General features: G+C 41.4%; 1 protein-coding gene across 1 annotated transcript in view; it reads left to right on the plus strand.

Moving 5' to 3' along the window:
• SCFD2 (sec1 family domain containing 2) overlaps positions 1–19,820 on the plus strand; it is a gene marked incomplete at its 5' end in the record, with an annotated part of 208,652 nt that overhangs the window by 90,517 nt on the left and 98,315 nt on the right. Inside the window, one exon of the mRNA XM_082316582.1 lies at positions 2,167–2,416. Within this exon, the coding sequence (XP_082172708.1) occupies positions 2,167–2,416 (250 nt within the window). The remainder of the gene's footprint in view (positions 1–2,166; positions 2,417–19,820) is intronic.

Below are 19,820 nucleotides of genomic sequence, written 5' to 3' on the forward strand. Positions count from 1 at the left end.
TTTACTGCTTCAAGTCCACAGTGTGCACTTACTGTTAGGTTTAGCATGTGAGTAGTTAGAGAATTCTTCCCTAAGGTATGTATTCGAATAGGAACATAACATCTGACCACATTAAAGTCCCGTGAAAGATGGGTCCATGGCAAAACTGGTATGGCAGGAGCAGGGTGGGGCCCAAAGTCCGCAGAAGTGTTGTTTCCTATAGCGCAGGCTGGAAAAAGGTTTCTTGAGAGCTTGAATAATTCATGCTTGCTTTATAAGCACGATCTGTAGTGGATTGGTGTAGGTATAAAAATTACAGTTCATCAGATGCTTGTTAGTGTTTTCGAGATTGTCAAAGAACAACTAAAAATAAAACCAAAGCCAGGACCCCCTGAAGTGTTGTACGGAGGACTCAGGGAGATGAAACTTACAGTTTCTGTGTTACTAAAGTTAGACTCTGAAATCCCTGCTCAGGTTTCAGAAAAAAACACTCAGTTGTCAGAAGAGCTCAGAACTAAATTAACACAAGTTAAAAGCAGTGATAAACCTAATTGCGTGATTTTGTTGTTGTATAAACCTGTGTCTCTTTCTGGTTTGTTTGTTTTGTATTTTATTTACGTATTCTGAATCTAGGGTATCTTATTGGCTGTGATGCCTATTTACCATGACTAGTCTGTTTGAAGTTACTGTAGTAACAACCAAGAATAAATGTTTGCAGACTTGAGTCGTTGGATTATAGGAGATTCAGTGTTTCACTGTACGCTATGAACTGACCCGCAGGTTTTCACAGGGGGCTGTTTGGCAATCACAGGGCAAGGGGCAGGGTACTGAGGGTGGCGTTGCAGGAGACCTCTTGGATGGATCCGACTGGTCACCACCACCAAGTGGGGAAGGCCGTGCTCCTCTCCTCCCGCACCTCCCTCCCCGCGCAGGAGCGGCGTGCTCCCCCTGCTTGCCTTGCACTGGCCCCGCTTCTCACCTGATCCCACTGCTGAGCTGCAGACTAACCCCCAGCAGAAAACTAGTGTGTGGAGATTTCACGTGCAGGTGTGCATGTGCAGAGAGGGTGGCAGTTTGCCACTACGATTAGTCACTCCACTGTCGTGAGTGGCAGGGACCCGCACGGTGGATCTAATCCCCAGCCCTGGTGTTAACGTGGTGTGGATGTCAGCGTGGCACTTCACGGGGTTCATGTCTGAAGTCTCCTTTTTACAACCACAGGAAAGCTGTACAGACAGCTCTGCCACGGAGATGAGAAGACGCAAGTGCGACTTGAGTACTGAGGACCTAGGACATCCCAGCATACTCTCAGTTTCCCTCTCCTTTTCTCTGCCAGCCTTCCCCTCCTCATATACGTATTATGATCATCTTTCAGCTTCACAGTCACATAGTTCTCCCCACTTCCACGTGGTCTTTGCCTTACCTCGCGGCATGGATGAGCTCTGGGAATGAGCCTGACCTGCCTAGCAAAGAAGGCTTTTTCAGTGTGGAAGACCCCTGTTACATGGCTTGAGAAGCTGGCGAGTGTGCTGTGAAGGAGGCAGAGGGACAAGAGGGTCAGGGCACGTGCCAAGCAGGTGACTGCTGCCCTGTCCTTGCCCCTGTTGTACAGCTCCTCTAGGAAACCACGCCGGTCACTTAAACCACGCACTTCACAGGTGGTTCTCTCTGTTTCTAATTTTCTGGGTTTCTGACCTGAAAGCATAGGGTCAGGTTTGCAGATGTGCTGAGAGCTCGCAATAGCAATTGAAGTCAATGGGAGCTGGGCTTTGAACTCCCTGCTCAAGTACAAAATCAGGCCCAAGGAGGAGGACCAGAATTTAGAGGAAGTGTTTGACCTTGTGTTTTGTACCATTTTTACCCATACTGCCAAGACTGATGCTCCCATCCTCTCATATTACTGGTACATGGAAAAGATCTAATCATCAAGCTTTTCAAGTGCTAAAAGGCTGCTATCAGGAGTGCCTAGGAATAAACTTGTAGGAAACTAATAAATTTGCTATCTGAGCAGCAAATAAATCACAGGACAATGTGCTGACAAATGAGAATGCAAATATTGAACAATGTTTCATTAAATGAGCACTGCTATGATGAGAAATAATAACTTGCAGATGCAGGCAGGAGTATATCTGATGTCTGATAAGCACTATGGCATCAATCTGACATGATCTTCCTTCTGTTTTTCAGACTATTGGCGAGACAGAAATGCCCAGTGTTTTGAACCAGTTATTGCCAATGATTAAATCTTACAATGAGAGGACGAAAGATGATTATACCTGCGAGGACTTCCTCGTCTTGCTGGTATACATGTATTCTGTGGTTGGAGAAATCAAAAGTGGAAAAGAGCTGGACGCAGCTGAAGAAGAGGTGAAAAAGGCCCTAGTCAAAGCCATTTCTGATGAGCCACAGCCATCTCCTGTGCTGCAGAAAATAACAGGTAAGATTCTGCTTGTGTGGTGAGAAATTGGATGGCTGTGAACGCGAGAACTGGGAGAAACATATAAAAGCAGCTTGGCTCGTCTGTGGTGCTGAGGGTACGTGAGTAAGCACAAGGATTTCCTGTAGATTTGTTCCATCTCCCATGTTCGTATATGCCAAATGCTGACAGGCTGTCCTTGAATAGTGCTGAGTCTGATGAAAGCTCTTCAAGTTGTTCTTTTTGTTAAAGGTTGGCTAAGTTTGTGTGTTTTCATAAGGTAATCTTTTCCACAATTTCTTTCATTGATCAGTGTGAAGTTGACCCTGGGAAGTCAAAATTAATCCTGGAAACATGTTCAGTGAACCACAGTTGCTTTGTGAATATGAGGAGCTGGCCTGTCTGGCATAAAACAAGAAATGTGTCTAAAACCAACATTGAGCTTTTTGCTGAAACGACATGAACATTAGCCTTTAAAAATAGCACACTAAGCCTTTTTTTAGGTGAGCACTCATAGAGTAGAAAAGCCCTAACCTCTTGCCGCCAGTGTCACATTTTAGAAAAAAATAATTGTTAAAAAACATTCATTAAAGTGAATGAGCTATGGCTCGAGGGTGGCATATCTGAATAGCAGAAGGGATCTTGCTTCCTGCTGTCACTTTTCTCAATATTTACTAATAGAGAGTAGGTCGTTGACCAGGTCACCTTTGAGGTAGGGAGCATATGAACATAAATCAAAATGTTGTGAGGAGCTTACAGTTGAAAGCCTTTGCCAAGAATGGGCCTAAGTGGGGAGTCTCAAGGGCAGGGGAGTAATTTTGCTGTTGGTTATTCTGGTATTATTCCCTGTGGATGCTTCTGCTTCAAAATACCGATGTGGTCTGACCAGTCTGCTGTTGCTTTGAGTGTAAAATAGTTTAATGGTTAAAAGACTCTTACTCTAGAAATAGGCATGTTCAGTCATATTTGCACTGTGCTGTTATGTTAATACCTGTGGCCATGGTGCCTGCAGTGTTCCAGGCTTCTTGTAGACTTCTGCTCTCCTGTTTTTCAATATGTACTGCACACCTTGCCCACTATATGGTGCTTCCCTCACAATTTCAGTGGTGTCTTCTACTGGATACGGTGCAGTCATTTCTAAACCTCCATTTTCATATTTTGCCTTTTCTCCTGTGATTGACAGTGTTTTGGATTACAGTTTTATGAGTTTCCCTTCGTTGTGCCTAATGTAAGCATGGGAAGATTTGAAGTCTCTACAACTTCAGTTGAGTACCAAAGAGAAGCTGCATTCCTGCGTACATAGATGCTTCCCTTGTTGCTCTCTCAGGTTATGTAGTTGCAAGGACAGATGGAGATCAAAATAAACATTGTGCTTGTCTTATGTTCCATAACAAGTCAATAATTCTGTAGTTTCTACAAATATACATCTATGCTTGATTTCCAGTGTGCATGTTTCCTGAGTAAAAGTGAATATCTGGGTGTTTGCTCTCAGCTTCTGGGCAGATGAACAGTTTAATGAATGTTTCAGTACAAAGATTCTTCAGTTTATGAAATAAAATTACTTCTGTCTTTTTACATAGTGGACGGACTATTAGAAGCATGGTGGATGTCTGAAGTATGGCATTCATCTCCTTAGCCATAAGTATTCACTCTGTAATGTAGGGCATCTGACTATGAAAAAGAGAAGGCCTTGACACTGTGCGAGCACTGTTCAGCAACAGCCAAAGCATTCGTGTGTTATCAATGTGAGTTTAGCCACAAATCCAAAACACAGCACGTACAAGCTGCTATGAAGAAAATTAACTCCATCCCAGCCAGACCCAGTACAGGTAGTTTCAGACCAAGCACATCATTATTATATTATGAAGTTAATTGCATAACACAAAGCCAGAGTCCTTGCATCCTTCTATTTCTGTGTCTGTCTGTTTAGCACAACCATGTTTGTGCTTTCTGCACAAGTATGTGATAGTATTTCCCCTTTCTTGCATACTTTTTTGGTTCATCGGCATTCTTTGTTTTCACATCGTATTTAGAATGACAGTTCTTTTGAATTAGTCATAAAAGAGGGAAAACAAATATTAAAACTTATTGTCATGACCAAAAATAAGGATTGTCATGGGAGGAAAGTATAAAACAGAATTTCTAGGAATTCCCCTTAGGTAGTTTTCAAGCCTTTATTCATCCAACAGATTGCTTTCTCAGCATTAGTGGAATTTACTGAATTTGTAATTTGCTATATTTGCAGTACAGTTGAATTGGGAAGACTGAGAAAACATGGGCAGCCTTAGACCTACTCTTCCTTGACCTGTGTTTTGCCAGACCTGTGTTCTACATCCTGCTTCCCTCTGAATCTTGGGTACCTTGCTCGCTGCTTGAGAGGCAAAGCAAGTCAAAATGGTACAAGCACCTGCAAGCTTTCTTTTAAAGGCACAGCAGAGTACTCTCTTTGTAGCAGGGCTGAAAGTTGGGGAATAGATGGCAGTGCCTGTTTCCCCTTTTGGTACAATAGTGGATATAATGCTGAGACATCTTCTGCTTCCAGCAGAACATGCTGTGAACTACAGACCAGCTATTCCTTTGAGCAGGTACAGGTTGGCCCATTTTTATAAGGTCAGCCCAGCTCTGCAAGTTAGCAAGAGCCACAGGTCTGGACAGGCTGTGGTCCAGACCTACAGCGTTCTGCCCTCATTTTACTCTGTCAGAAACAAGAGCAAACCGTTTCTGCTCTTAAATGGCCACAAAAGTTAATTAGACTAAAACCAATTTCAGTAATTCTTGGAATCTCTCATTCGTGATCAGAACAAAGCAAAATGTTCACGGTCTTTTATTTTGAGTTTTCCATCAAGGTAAATGACAGGAAGAATGTTAGATTGGACATGTCAGGGGAAAAAAGTAAGGCAGTTACTGGGTAGATTCAAAACACTGCCTGCTGGCTCACTCCTCTCCTCCAGGTTCCCATGTGGGACCCGAGTTCCTGAATATTCAATATCCATTCTGCAGTAAATCTGCTCTAACTAAAGAGCTTAACCTGCAGAGCTGCACGTTTAAGTTTCAAACCCTGCTAACGATGCATAATTGGAGAGTTTTGGTTGTAGCAACAGACAGCAAAATTCATAGTTGCCTTTAAAGAGGCATACAGAAGTAATACTATGTAGGCTGCAAAGCCAAGCACTTCAAAGTTGAGAAATGCCAGTAACTCAGTTTCCCGTGCAACCATCATTTGACTCCCATGTGCATGGTAGCACAGTCTTCAATTTCGTGATTATATAGTGTATTTTCTGTGAGCCATGGCTGCATTCCGTGTGTGGACTGAACACCACAGAGAACCAGAAAAATACAGCTTCAGTTATTCTTACACATGGTGAATAAGTACTAATAAAGTAAGTGAGACTTTATATGATATTCAGGAAGTGATTTTCTCTGGGTCTCAGTTTGCAGTTCATGAAGTGGACTGGCACTCTCAGCTTTGTGTGACTCATTTTGGGACACCTGAAGAAGAAAAGCATTAAATTACATTTTCAGGTATTAGTGATTACATTTCTTTGAACAGGGAGGAGTTTGGGCTCTGCTTCCCGATACAGTTGGTGCCTGGTGTTTTGGGTTTAGTTTGGACCCAACATGGTACTAAGGCTGTTTGATTGATTTAAGCTGAAATTAAAAGCTGTATCTCAGCTGTTGCTCTGAACTGCTGCCTAAGCCTTTTGCTTTCCTCTTCTCTGCAAAGCTTGGAAGGTGTGCAATCTTGACAGTTACACATTTTTTTTGGTTTTATTTGTTGTTCCCACGGAGTCGCTTGAGAAATAAAATGCAAAACCCTTGTAAAACTTTAGAAAACTTGACTTTTGAGGTCAAGTCATCAGTCGAAGTAATAGCAGGGTTTGTACGAGGTGTCTTTTATTCCTGTTAAACTTGTTAAATGTAAACTTATGCTTGCCTGAGTCTATGCCTATAGGAAATCTCCAGTGATGTGACCGCCTCGCAGAACTAGTGCAAACCTCCCCCAAAAGATGCAGCTCATCAGTGCACAGGGGGTATTTATGCTATGTCTGGTTTTTGGTGTTACCTAGTGAAACTGGATTAGTATTTGCAGCAGTGGAAAAGAAAGGGATTCTTGGAGATGTTAGTCTATCTGTCCAGTTGCCCACACTGGATTTCCCTGATGTAGCCTAGATGATTACAGCCCTCTGCAGAATATGTTAAGATGCAGCACTTGCGTAAGCTTATATTGTGAAAGAAGTGTAAGCACTCACAATTTCCTGGCTGTTGAGTGTTAGGCTTCTCAACCTTATTGTTGCCTGAACATATGTTTTCCAAAATATTTGTACGATAACATTCTGTATTTATGTAACACCTTGTTTCACTGAAGCCCTAGAAATATTCTGGAACTGTTAGTTAAAACGAAAATGCAACACATTAATCACCCAATGAGATTTAAGAAATATGATACGATTTTTTTGCATGCATAATAATATAAACGTATATTAGTGGTGTTGTGTTTGATGGAACTGTTAAATAATACGTGTTGTGGTAGACTATCTTAATGCCTTGGGTAATAAAACTGAATGTAACGGTTCCAGGATTTCTCCTGGGTGTAATTTACTGCAGACATATGTTCTTCATCACTGTTTCCAGCAGAATGTTACAAATTGGAGGGGAAACAGAATAGACCAAAATATAATGGAAAATGATGCTTTTCAACAGAATGCTGGGTTTGGGGGCATTTGGGGGTAGATGTCTTTTTGGCAGCTGTTTAAAAAAAAAAAAAAAGCTGTAAAATATTGTATTTATTTTATCATCTTATCTGTTCATCTAGTTTTGTAAATGTCAATGTAGAGCTGTGTACGGCTACAAACATGCAAAAGTAATGCTAATAGAGCCGCAAAGCAATTAAAAATCTATTTTTTCAGCTGTGCTGTTCTCTTTTTCATCTGCAAATCTCTGTGGGAGCTTTGTAGAGCAGATCTGCCTTTCGTGGTGTGCTCTGGAGGCCAGCAGGCCAGCCGGGTGGCAGGCCAGCCCCCTATGCTGCCCACGTGCAGTAACTCTCAGCTGGTAGGGCTGTAGGTATCAGTTGTACCCTCTTAAGGACAGGTGTAGCAGGAACCCTCTTGTGCCAAGAACTGCCGTTTATCAGCCTCTAACAACTGAAATTTTCAATCATAAAGTGGATTTCTGGCTTTTTCCTTGCTTTTTTAAAATTCTGTGAGTTGAAGTGTAGGCATTGCCATATTGGGTTAGACATATGGTGTCTTGGCTGCTTCTGATTGCCCTCAGCACATGATTCTTGGGGGAGATGTAGCACATTAATGAGGTTACACATTAATGAAGGTATCATTGCCTTACTGCTAGCATGGCCTAAGTATCATGAATCCTGAAATCAATCCTGGTTTTGCAATAAGCATTTATGTTCCTAGACAGGGATGGCCAGTTCCTTCAGAGGATGGACACATTCACTTTTATTTGGCTGTGGTCTTGGCTTCACTGCTGGTTTGAAGCAATGATTTCCCAAACCTGGTTATATTATGGGTAGGTAGGTAGGAAATTAGGTCCTTGGCTGAGGTTATAATGTAGGCCCTTTAGATTTGATTGAATGTACCACCCGCCTTGTGTAGGGGAGGGCTTCCCCAGCTTCACAGTGGAGGTGTAGCTCAGGTATCTGCTGGTGATTTCTTTTTTCCCCCCACACATTGATGCAGTTCAGGAAAATATTGTGAAATTACTGTTGTTTAAAACCATAAAATCCAAGAGTAAATCCTGAGTGATTTTAAATTTTCCATCCTTTTATCAAGAGTATTTTCTATAAAGTTAATAAAGTTTCCACTAGTTCAGTGAAAGGCTAGCCCTATCCCTCCCTTGTATAATAGCTTATTTCCAAGTACTCCATGAGTTTCACAACAGAATTGATGAAAAAAGAAGTCATGACTTGAAGAAAACATTTGCACTTTTTAAATTTTATTTTGCTGTTTATTGAGAGTTTAATACTTACTACAAGGAGACTTTTTTCACATGTTCTTAAAATCGAAACACGTTATTAATGGGAACATGTGGACAAATTAGAGAAGGGTTAATCTGGTATTTCTATGTAGTATAGGTATTTATGCTGAGAACTATAACTGGCTATATTTATCCAAAATAAAATAAAGCTGCAGCCAAATTGTTTCTTGCTATCATTTAGGGAAATAACAGAAAAACCAAAATTAAATAGTGTCCCTTCTGAGTTTTCAAAGATTATATAAATTGAGAAATTCAAAGTTCTGTTCTTTGTTTTGAATATTTAGAAAAGTCTTAACAAGCTCTACTGTCTTCAGGGCCTTCTCAAGAGCTTCCATTTTGCCTGTTCATGCTTCAGGAGCTCGGCATTTGTATTGTCTGCACAAAAAATAAGAGCAATGTGTTAGCAATGCTGGGTCCTGCTGGGGCAGTCCTGCGGGTCTGGGGTGCAGGACTCTGGTTTAAGGATTGCTCCTTGATTCCAGGCGTGCGTGGGAGTCTGGCTGCCGGTAGGTTTAGTAGATAGGGATCGGCTCCCCACCAGAGCAAAGGTTTATAAACTAAACTGTTTATGTTAAAAGTTCATAGAGCGGGTTACAGAGGGTGGGGGAATACCTCAACACATCAAATAGCTAAACATTTTGAATGTCCGGACAGGCTGCTCTCTGAAATACTGATTAGCTGCTTCTCGTCCCTGGTGCTAAAGGGTCATTTTCATGCCTAATGTTAGCAGGACAGCTTTGCATTCCGGTTTGAACTGGGAAGAAGACCTATTCCCGCCAGGTTAGGCTGTTGTATGTGCATGATTAGCAGCTGTGCTGTTTGGGGAATCTGCTCTCTCCTGTAGCCTGCAAGTCATAACTGCTGCTCTGTAATGAAGGCAAGCGCCAGATATGCCACTGCGTATGGTCTCTGTAGAGCTAAATCTGCTGTGATTTAGAGAGGAGCTGTAAATGCTGGTGTGGCGTGGCTGTGCAAACTCCAGGGCTGCTGCCACTGCTATGGATGCATTGCGAGGAAGAAAAACTTTCTTGTGGGATGGCTCCATTCAAATGATAAAAAAGAAAGCCATCTCAGATTACGGCAAAGTTTCTTTCTCTTTCTCCCATGCTCCCTGTGTCTCCCCCAGTACCGAAGAGATCGTCCTTGCCCCACCGAGCCCTCCCGGGCCTGGCGTGCAGATAAGGCACAGTTGGAGTCAGTTTCCCCTTTTCCATTGCACGACAAAATGTAGTCTCTGCTGATAGAGCTAAATAGCTTCACCCTGCCACAGTGCAGACATTATTACTGCAGCCAGATGAAACCCAGACCATTTTCTGCCTGGTTCTGAAATGGTAGTTTGACGCTCAGGAGATGTTTTTTTTCTTCGTGTTGCCCCAGCTGATTTTATAGACGCCTAAAATACCCCTCTCTGACTGGCAGAGGGTGTATGTAAGATGACCTCCTGGTATCTGTCTTATTTTCTTGATGTGTTTCTGACACAATCAAGTGGAAAGTGTTTGTGGTCCAGCAGTCCCAGAGGATGGTGGATCTGACGTTCACCCTACCAGGAGCGCTGGGAAGACATGAGCAAAGCTGCTGCCTGGCTGGGCGAGAGGGGCTGCGTAGGGAGCTCCTGCAGTTTAATTAACCCTGAGGTGCTGCCACTGCTGCAATGCTTCAGTCCTTTGCTTTATGGTAACAGAGCTATTGGGGAAAACAGATCACTTCACATGTCCCAGGATATTAATCTGATTTGCACAACAGTCTGATTGGCACACAAGAGGATTGTTGTGACCTCTCTGCAAAAATGGGGACAAATGGGGCATGCACCGAAGCAATGACCTGCTCTGCTTTAGCCGCTGACTCTGCAGGTGCAGCGTATGTGTCCTAATTTTTGTCAGCTCTGCTTAGGAGCCTTGAGCTCTCCAAGACCTCAGTACCTCTCCACTGTGACCTTTGTAAAGGCTTCTTCCCATTTCTGTTCAAAATCCATGGTTGGCAAATGGGAGATGAGCGAGCCACATCAGCGGTGGCTGACTTCAGGCTTTTTATCACTCCCTGGGTGGATTCCTGAGCTATTTCTCAGCTGGGAAACATGGAGGGTGTTCTAGCTAACTGTTTGGGAGACAAAGTGTTTGTACTAGCATTCTGGATTAATTTATATCTAAATTTGCATATGTGTATTTTTTGTATGTCTTAAAAAAATCAGGCATATCTTAAAAATCAATATTAAGCTATGGTACTAAAGGTGAGAAAATCAGGCCGCTTTGTACGTATGCAGGGATATTTTGTTTGGATTTCATGATGTAGGTTAAAATGTATGGTAGAAGACAATCCCAATGGAAGTTCAGTGGTGTTGGGGGTTTTTTAATTTTTTTTTTAAACTTTCATATGTTGTCTGTTTATTTTGTCTTCAGCACCTGGTCTCAGTTGGCTCCAAACTGGATAGTAATTTTCATTGAAGTGTTTATAACACGAAGTCTTTTTTTTTTCTTTTTTAACATGAGACATATGCCTGCAGCTCTGCAGGCCGCTGTCTCATTGCCAACTTAGCAGGACAGCCAGCTGCAACAGGAAACTGATACGGTGCAATTTTCGTTAATGATTTGTATTCTTTTTCAGCATGCAAATTCAATAGCATGTAGAAGATGCTCCTAACATCAAATATCTCTTTGCTGTAAGCATAAAATGAAAAAAGAGGCTGCTTTAGAGTTAGGCAACTTTTTAAAAGGTACTAGTATATGTATTTAGCAAGGCTAAATCCTTTTTTTCTTCTTTCCGTTCGAGTCACTTCCTTGCAAAACCTTCAAGTTTTGGCGTATTGTAAAATTATGAGTAAATTCTCGCTGTTTTGCAGAGCACACCCACCCTGGCAAACCAAAAATGGTGAAGAATTAAATAACTGTCAAATTAAGAGGGAGGGAAAAAAAAAAAGGAAAAAAAAAAAGGACTTGTTAGTAGTCACCAACCATATGACAGAAATCTACTGAGATTTTGGGGGTTTGCTTTTCTTTTGCATGCAGCCCCAAAGGTTAAGGTGCTTGCTGTAGATTGCAAAATTTTGCTTTGTTACATTTGAGTGCCTTCTTGTAAGAGGTTCTAAGTATTCTATTATAATTCTTGTCAATTTGGTTTCTGTTTTAAATACCACGCTGTGTGGCACAAGGACAGACAGCATTGCCTCCGCCCAGGCAAGGAGGAATAACTGTCAGCTTTAGATATTTCTAGTTGTTTTCTTAAGCTCACTGGTGGTGATAATTCTCCTGTGCTTACCATGACATTTTATCAGGGGTGAATTCTGTCCTTTGAATTTTGGGCAGTCAACCTATTTCAGGCTAGCAATCTCCATGTATTTTAATGATGATGCAATATGTTGAAATCCAGTATTTCAAGAAGCAGTTGAGGCCAGCCGTGAAATGGAGTCATAAGGCTGTGCGTTATCGCAGTGTTAAACCAAAAAAAATCTCTTGAATAATTGATTATAACCCATCTTTTCTTTTTCAAAACCTTTGCTGTGTTGGTCATCTTAGCATCTCAACAGCAGAACTAGGAATATAAAAATCACATTGAAAAGAATTTCTAGAATTTAATAAATAGCTCAGCAATTTATGGCTTAAACATACATCACTTGCCCATGCAGCTGACCAGTCAGCATGCCCTAGTTTTCCCCTCATCATCCTAAGCTTTGGAGACTCATGGATTTTGGCTCTGGAGGTTTTCTTGTCCAGTCATTCATTATAGTCAAGATAATTTGCTTTCACATATATTACATTTTAAGGGTCACGTTCTGCTTCTGTGTATATCAGTGTGAAAATATACAGTGCTCCTCTGGCTTGCAACAGATCAGGCTTAAGGGACAGATCAAACTATCATGATGTGGTCTATGGATCAATTCTGATGTAGGGGGGTAAGCAGGATTAAATATTTCCATTGATCTGTCAACCTTGCTAATACAACTTTTTCTTAATATAACAATTTAAATACCTTCCTTAGAATTGTTGTTAGTTCCACAACTGTTTTGCTTTCAATAACATCTAAATATTGTCACATACTACAGAAGTTCAAAAGCACTACCTTATTTAAATGAATAGTTTCTCAGAAATCTCTTCATGTGTACTCAGGCCCTTACTATAAACCTAAGAGGCAGTTCTCTCATGGTCTTGAATTTTAAATCAACATGGAGAAGGTGCTCTCATAGTCCCTTTCTCCCTATTTGTTCTTGTTTAGTTTTAAATTTTATAGTTGTGTAAATGTCACCTCTGGTGGTTAAAGTTCAGGTCAAGTTACATTTTGCTGTGACCCTCCTGCTTTCTTTTGCAGACACTGGGACTGTGGTCTGTCAAGACAGGAAAGTTCACAGATCATAGCCCAAGGATTATTTTGTTTTCCCTCTCTTTCTTGCATATCCTTTCGTCAAGCAAGGAAAGTAATGTTTGTAAAAAATCGGATTGAAGGAGTTCTGTTAATTGAGAGTTTTGTGTAAATAACAGTGATGTTTGTGCCCTACACAATTTTAGAAAGCATTATGCATCGCTGAGGCTGGTTTAGAACCAGATGTCTGATTGTCTTTTAATTTCCCACTTTATTCATTAAAATAAACATTATTGTGGAAATACTTGCCTGATGAGAGGTGGCAACAGCCAGTCATAGTCAATTAGAGACATTTATTTAATGAAATACAATACAAATATGTATTTGACTTTCATGGATTTGTGTTAATGTGAGGAATGCATGGATATAATGTGTGAATGTTCCTGGTTTATTCAAATCTCCTTCTTCAGGCTTTAGCTTCTGGTGCTGTCTGTGCATATTTCTTCTACAAATCTGTGTACACCATGTGTATTGATGTAGCCCCAAGACTTTAAAAAAAATAGAGGGAGAGATAGGTAGATTTAGAGTTATAAAACAGTCTTTGGGGAATGCTTACAGCCATTGAGAAGTGCTGCTGCCTGTTCACCAAGCAGAACTACCCAGATGACAACTGCTTTTCCAGGCTGTTACCAAATATCAGCACGTATATGCCCAGGAGGTGCCCCGGAGATATGCCCCGATCCCAGCAGGAATTCTGCCTTCCTTACGCTCTCTTAAGATGTTGAGCAATTGGAGAATATATAGACGGGGCAGAGACTTGTGGTAGCTTAAAGGAGATTTATTAGAATGGGGGCCACAAATGAGATAATAAAAATTAAAAATAAAATAAAAATTTGGAAAGAGCCTTGCTTCCAGTAGCCTTGCCTAATAATAGATGAGAATTAGGAGTCAGAGAAAAAGGACCTAATTCTTCAGTTTCTTCATCATCTTTTCTCTTCTTCCCCTTTCTGCCATCTTCTCCATACTCTGCTCACATTCATAGAATCATAGAATCATAGAATCACAGAATGCTTTGGGATGGAAGGGACCTTTAAAGGTCATCTAGTCCATCCCCCCTGCAATGGGCAGGGACATCTACAACTAGATCAGGTTGCACAGAGCCCCATCCAGCCTGGCCTTGAATGTTTCCAGGGATGGGGCATCTACCACCTCTCTGGGCAACCTGTTCCAGTGTTTCACCACCCTCATGGTAAAAAATTTCTTCCTTATATCTAGTCTGAATCTACCGTCTTTTAGTTTAAAACCATCACCCCTTGTCCTATTGCTACTGGCGAAAAGTCTGTCCCCATCCTTCTTATAAGCCCCCTTTAAGTACTGAAAGGCAGCAATAAGGTCTCCCTGCAGCCTTCTCTTCTCCAGGCTGAACGACCCCAGCTCTTTCAGCCTTTCCACATAGCAGAGGTGCTCCATTCCTCTGATCATTTTTGTTTGCCCATTTGTGCAAATCCTGTGTGCTAAGTGAGGAAGAAATGGCAGAAGAAATACTAGGGGCTAATCGATTGCATCCGTATCTTAATGTTGTTCATGCTGAGGAACCGTAATTCTGGCATTTGTTAACTTTTGAGTGCTTGCCTTCACAAACTCACTGTTGTTCCTTTGATGCTTTCAACATCATTTCCCAAATAAGCAAACAAAACACTTAAAAGCTGAAACAACATTTCGACTCTAGCGAATGATACTTATTTTACTGGCAAGTTCAAATAATTTGGCTGCACGTCACAGCTGTCTGCTGCTTGCACTAGTGAAGTGATCAGTGCAATAGCAGGTTGTCTTCCAAATGGACCAAATGTTTACCAGCAGGTAAGCATACCACGTAGGCTTTGCAGGTATTTGACAGCAACAGAGTACTGAAGTTTATGAATAATTGATTCAATTTGAGATTTTCTGCCTATATTCCTTTAGCTTCTTTTGTCTCTTCATGCCACAACTCTTTTCCCCCACCATCCGTGTCATATTCCTCCCTGTTCATGTGTTTTTACTTCTGTGCCCGTTTCCAGCCCGCTGCCCTAGTTCTTCCCTCTGCATCTCCATCACCTGCATGGATCCAGTCTGCCCTTAGCTCCTTGCTATGCTTCCTTTTTTTGTCCACCTCCTCCTAAAGTCTTCCTTTGGTCTCCCTAGGCTCCCACCTGTAGGCTGTCTCACACCTCTGCTGCATTCATGTCTGTGAAGTATCTTCCTGCCCTTCATTATTCCTAATTTCAGGTCAAGCATTTATGGTGGGAAGACTTCAGTGACCAGCTGTTGTATCCCCAGGTGAAAATGCCATATTCTTACTCTCCCACTCATAGATCTCCTCTGTTCCCCAGAACAAGCTACTGTAGGACAGTTCCAGCCACAATGAGTTACCAAATTCATTTTTTAAAAGGAAAAAATGATAATAAACAAAGGCATTATGCTTATTTTTGTGTACCTCCCTAAAACCCCTCTGTTCCTACGTTACTCCCCCAAAACACTTACTTGCACCGATCAGGGATGGAAGTGGAGTATGCTGGTTTCGTTCCCACCACCCTACTTTAAACCAGGTTTAAAATAGGAACCTTGTCTGTCTGTCTGTATTTTTATGGCCAACAGAAAGAGGTTTTTCAATGATTCGTCTTGTTTAATTGAGTGCCTTGAACCAGCCTTATGAAGCACCTGTCCCTCCATTCCCAAGGGAGAGGTGTGGGAACCATCCTTCACCAAGTTGGTTATGTACCTATGGAGCAGGCATACCTGCCTGGCTTGTGACGTGTCTGCGAGGAGCCACAGCAGGATGGTGATGGTCAGTGCCCAAGCTGCTCCGGGAGGCTTCATCAGTAAAGGTCAGGTTGCAAAGGTTGGATGTTGCTTTATTTCCGTTCATAATTATTCACTTGTGCCTTTCTGTTCGCTTCATATTCTGCAAACCCATTCTTTCTTCAGAAATAGTCTAATATTGAAAGTTCATCTCCTTTCAGTGGCTCTATCCTTGTCTAAAGGTCTGGATATTTTACTTGGAGTTCATGGCCCCTAAGTTACGTTCATGGTGGTTCCTTCTCAGTTCTTGTGTCTTAGGCAGTATTTCTCTGAGCAGAAAATACACATTTATCTGGCATATATTTCGAGACAGAAGAATATGTATAATGATAATATATACTCATTTACAGCCAGTTTTATGAGACAAGAAATGACGATCTTTGTTATTTTTGCTTCCATTTTCCATGCCCATTTACCATCTGCTTCTCCAGCAACGCAGTGTTTCTGGCAGATAGATAGGAACTGGGAGTGCATCATGCCTTTTATTTTGCAGTGAGTGGGGGTTTCTGCACTTTACAATGCACATATCCCTTCCTTAACTAACTCCCTCAATGGACCTGGGTTTGAGGTGCCATCTTGTGTGTTGCCTGTGCAAATAACTTCTTCCAGTCTCTTACTTGCAGTGGTAGATGGAGCGGTTTAGTTTGTTTTTCCTTGTAGCAGCTCTGATTGTTGGATTTAATATCTATTTGATTCTAGTGTATTCGCTAGTATCTCTTTCCTGGTTTCGAGGAGATAAACTGGGATGAGTCATAGACCACTTATTCCCAGAGATAGCTTCAGCAATTGAAAAGGGACCATGAATACTTCAGGCAAAAGTACTAGATATTAGGCATAGATGGTATGAAGGTCACTGGGTTTTGTTATTTTTTCCCCCTCCCTAAGTAGATGAAGTTCTCTTCAAACAGACTGCAGAAATACCAATTAGTGTGCTTCATTCTGAAATGTAATCAAATTTAAAATGTAAAAAATCCCTTTCGGCTACAGTATAATCGGGGCCCCTAATTATGAAAGGCATATGTTCCCCTCCATCTTTCTTCCCTCCACCCATGTAGATAATTGTCCTTCTCGAATGATTTCTTCTTTGTAAAAATCTTTGTGACGTTGTACTCCTGGTTTGCTCAAAGCAATGCTGTTATCTGGTGCATTAGGTTTGCGTTGTTGGATTCTTGCAGGATAATATACAATATAGTTACACTGATTACTTGCTATTTGATGTGTCATCTGTGTTTTGGAATATCTCAAAGCTTGTCAGTCTTCCGCTGGGGATTACATCATTTTGGGGGTCTCAACCATTCTGAAACAAAAGCATACTTCAGTGGTGAAATATGTATGCCCAGACAGCTGGCGATCTTTCAAGGCTCCAAACTTGACACAGAGTTAATCTCAGAGAAATGTATTTTTTTCTATTCATAGTAACTAAACAATTATTTCCATGCTTTTCTTTTTTCCTCCCTTTTTTTTTTCTTTCTTAATGTCGGGTTTTCTTTACAGATGGTAATTACTGACATAAAATACCTCTCTTTTTTTTTTTCCCCCAGCCACTGCAGGATTTATTCTGGGGTGGTGATTTTGGTTTCTGCATGGTCTTTGAATGTTTTGGCAGTGGTCAATTCAAATTAATAATTGTTTCCATATTGGTAAGCCTGATCTTGCTTGAAACGTGCAAGTCTCCATTATTAGCTTGCCGTTTTTCAGGGGCAGACCTCTGGGGAGAAAGTTATCTGTACCTGCTAAGCTACCTTGTCCTGTGTTGAATTATAACAACAAATTGGAATTACAGACCATGCCACGCCATCACAAAAGCATTATTTATGTTGTAAAGGCTTCATAAGGGTTGAATTGAAACACAGCTTGTTGCACTAGGATGAATTTCATCCCAATATCCAACATATAAAATAATAAAAGCAAATGGCTTCAGAGTTGCTATGAGAAGATGCTAGAAAAAACAGCAATGCAAAATTGGACCAAGAGTTTGACGTGCATACTTAATCTAGATTTTTCTGCTATTCCTGCTACTTTGTTAGGTTTAAAAGATATATAGAATCATAGGATTGTTTAGGCTGGAAAAGACCTTTAAGATCATCAAGTCTAACCGTTAACCTGGCACTGCCAAGTCCACCACTAAACCATGTCCTTAAGCACCACGTCTACCCATCTTTTAAATACCTCCAGGGATGGAGACTCAACCACTTCCCTGGGCAGCCTGTTCCAGTGCCTGACTACCCTTTCAGTGAAAGTTTTTCCTAATATCCAACCTAAACTTCCCCTGCTGCAACTTGAGGCCATTTCCTCTCCTCCTATCACTCGTTACTTGGGAGAAGAGACGGACCCCCACCTCGCTACAACCTCCTTTCAAGTAGCTGTAGAGAGCAATAAGGTCTCCCCTCAGCCTCCTTTTCTCCAGGCTAAACAACCCCAGCTCCCTCAGCCGCTCCTCAGAAGACTTGTGCTCCAGACCCTTCACCAACTTCGTTGCCCTCCTCTGGACACGCTCCAGCACCTCGATGTCCTTTTTGTAGTGAGGGGCCCAAAACTGAACCCAGTACTCGAGGGGCGGCCTCACCAGTGCCCAGTACAGGGGCACTGTCACCTCCCTGGTCCTGCTGGCCACACTATTCCTGATAGAAGCCAGGATGCCATTGGCCCTCTTGGCCACCTGAGCACACTGCTGGCTCATGTTCAGGCGGCTGTCAACCAACACCCCCAGGTCATTTTCTGCCAGACAGCTCTCCAGCCACTCCTCCCCCAGCCTGTAGCGTTGCTTGGGGTTGTTGTGACCCAAGTGCAGGATATGTGTGTATCTATTTTTGTATTTGATTCACCAGAAAACTTGTGTGAGTTAATAGCTTGCAGAAGGTAAGGTTTCCTCTTGATTTTTTTGATAGATTTTTCTTTAATTTGCAAAGATTTCATGTTAAAAGAGTTATGGGAGTGGGCAATTTATGCTTTTGTTTCACGTAAGATGCAGACATCACTGGTGTGACAGATGAGTTCTTTCTATAGGTAGGAAAGCATTTAAATAAGTGGAAACTGAATATGAGAAAGTTCTGGGATTTTTTTTAAAGACTGGAGCTTTCCAAAAACATCCCTTAAAAAAATTTTCTGTCTCCTTTTACCACAGATTAATGAAATCTATGTTCCTCTTAATTTTAGTGGAATTTAATTTTAATTACTTTTTTTTTCTTGTGTGCAAGAACTTTCCAATATAAAGAGGTTAGATGGCCTTCATACATTCTTTTCAAGGCACATCACTGCCAAAAGAGCACTTTGTAAGCAATTAAGCGGAATTGTGCAAGCTCTTACTGCTGTTGTTTAAATCTACGGCAAATCTGATTTCCCGTTGGTTTGCATGCAAGTCATGCAGTCAAGTATCTAAGTATGCAGGTCATGCAAATTACAAGTTTATTGAAGGGCCAGTATAGTTATCAATGGCAGCTGTTCACAGGATCCTTAACACTGAGCTGAAAATTTATCTTTTGATTTGAATGGTTCTCACCCCTAAAATCATTATAAGGTCTCAGGAGCATTACTATTTTTAACTAAATAGTGGTTATGTCTTTCAGTTTACTTAGGCATCAGACCAAAGATCATTGAAGTCAATATGAATTCTTCCACTTACATCAGCATGCTCTGGGTCATGCCCTTAATAAACTGTTGTGTTTGCTATCCAAACTAGAAGAGATTACAGAATGAAAACTGGTGCAGTACAAACCAAAATGGGCTCAACAATAGCCTGGAGTACTAATTCTACCTCCAGTCAAGCCAGCGGAAGATAAACATCCCACAAGAAAAGCTGGACTGTTTGTTGCATTGAAGTTACCTTTCAGCTAACCTAACCGCAGTAAAAACGTTTTGGCATGACTACCTTGCCCACACACCGATGTTAGTGATGAGAGGTTGGGGTGGGCGATAAAACGTCATGTGAGATTTTGGAGTGTGAGTGTTTATCATTAAGCAAACACTGGCTCATCTGTGAAGTAAAAAAAGGGGGTTGATCTTTGTTTTGAAGGTCTTTTAATCATGATAGAACAATTATATTTATACTGCAGAAGTTTTGAAAGATGTGGTGAAGATGATAGTAACAATTAAGAAGCCCTATATGAGGAACCTGAAAATGTGCTTGGGAATAGAAAGTTTGGTAGTTTAAAAACTGGGAATTCAGGCATTGTACTGTATGAAAGTTTCATAAGGAGAAAGAAGGAAAAATATGATATTATGCAACATTACGCCATTAGTGTTCAGAGGAAAAAAATGCAAGGAAAACACCAAACCAAAAGACTACATTTAACCCTTTCACATC

This window comes from Platalea leucorodia (assembly GCF_965183815.1).
Source record: "Platalea leucorodia genome assembly, chromosome: 6".
In the NCBI taxonomy this organism is placed as follows: Eukaryota; Metazoa; Chordata; class Aves; order Pelecaniformes; family Threskiornithidae; genus Platalea; species Platalea leucorodia.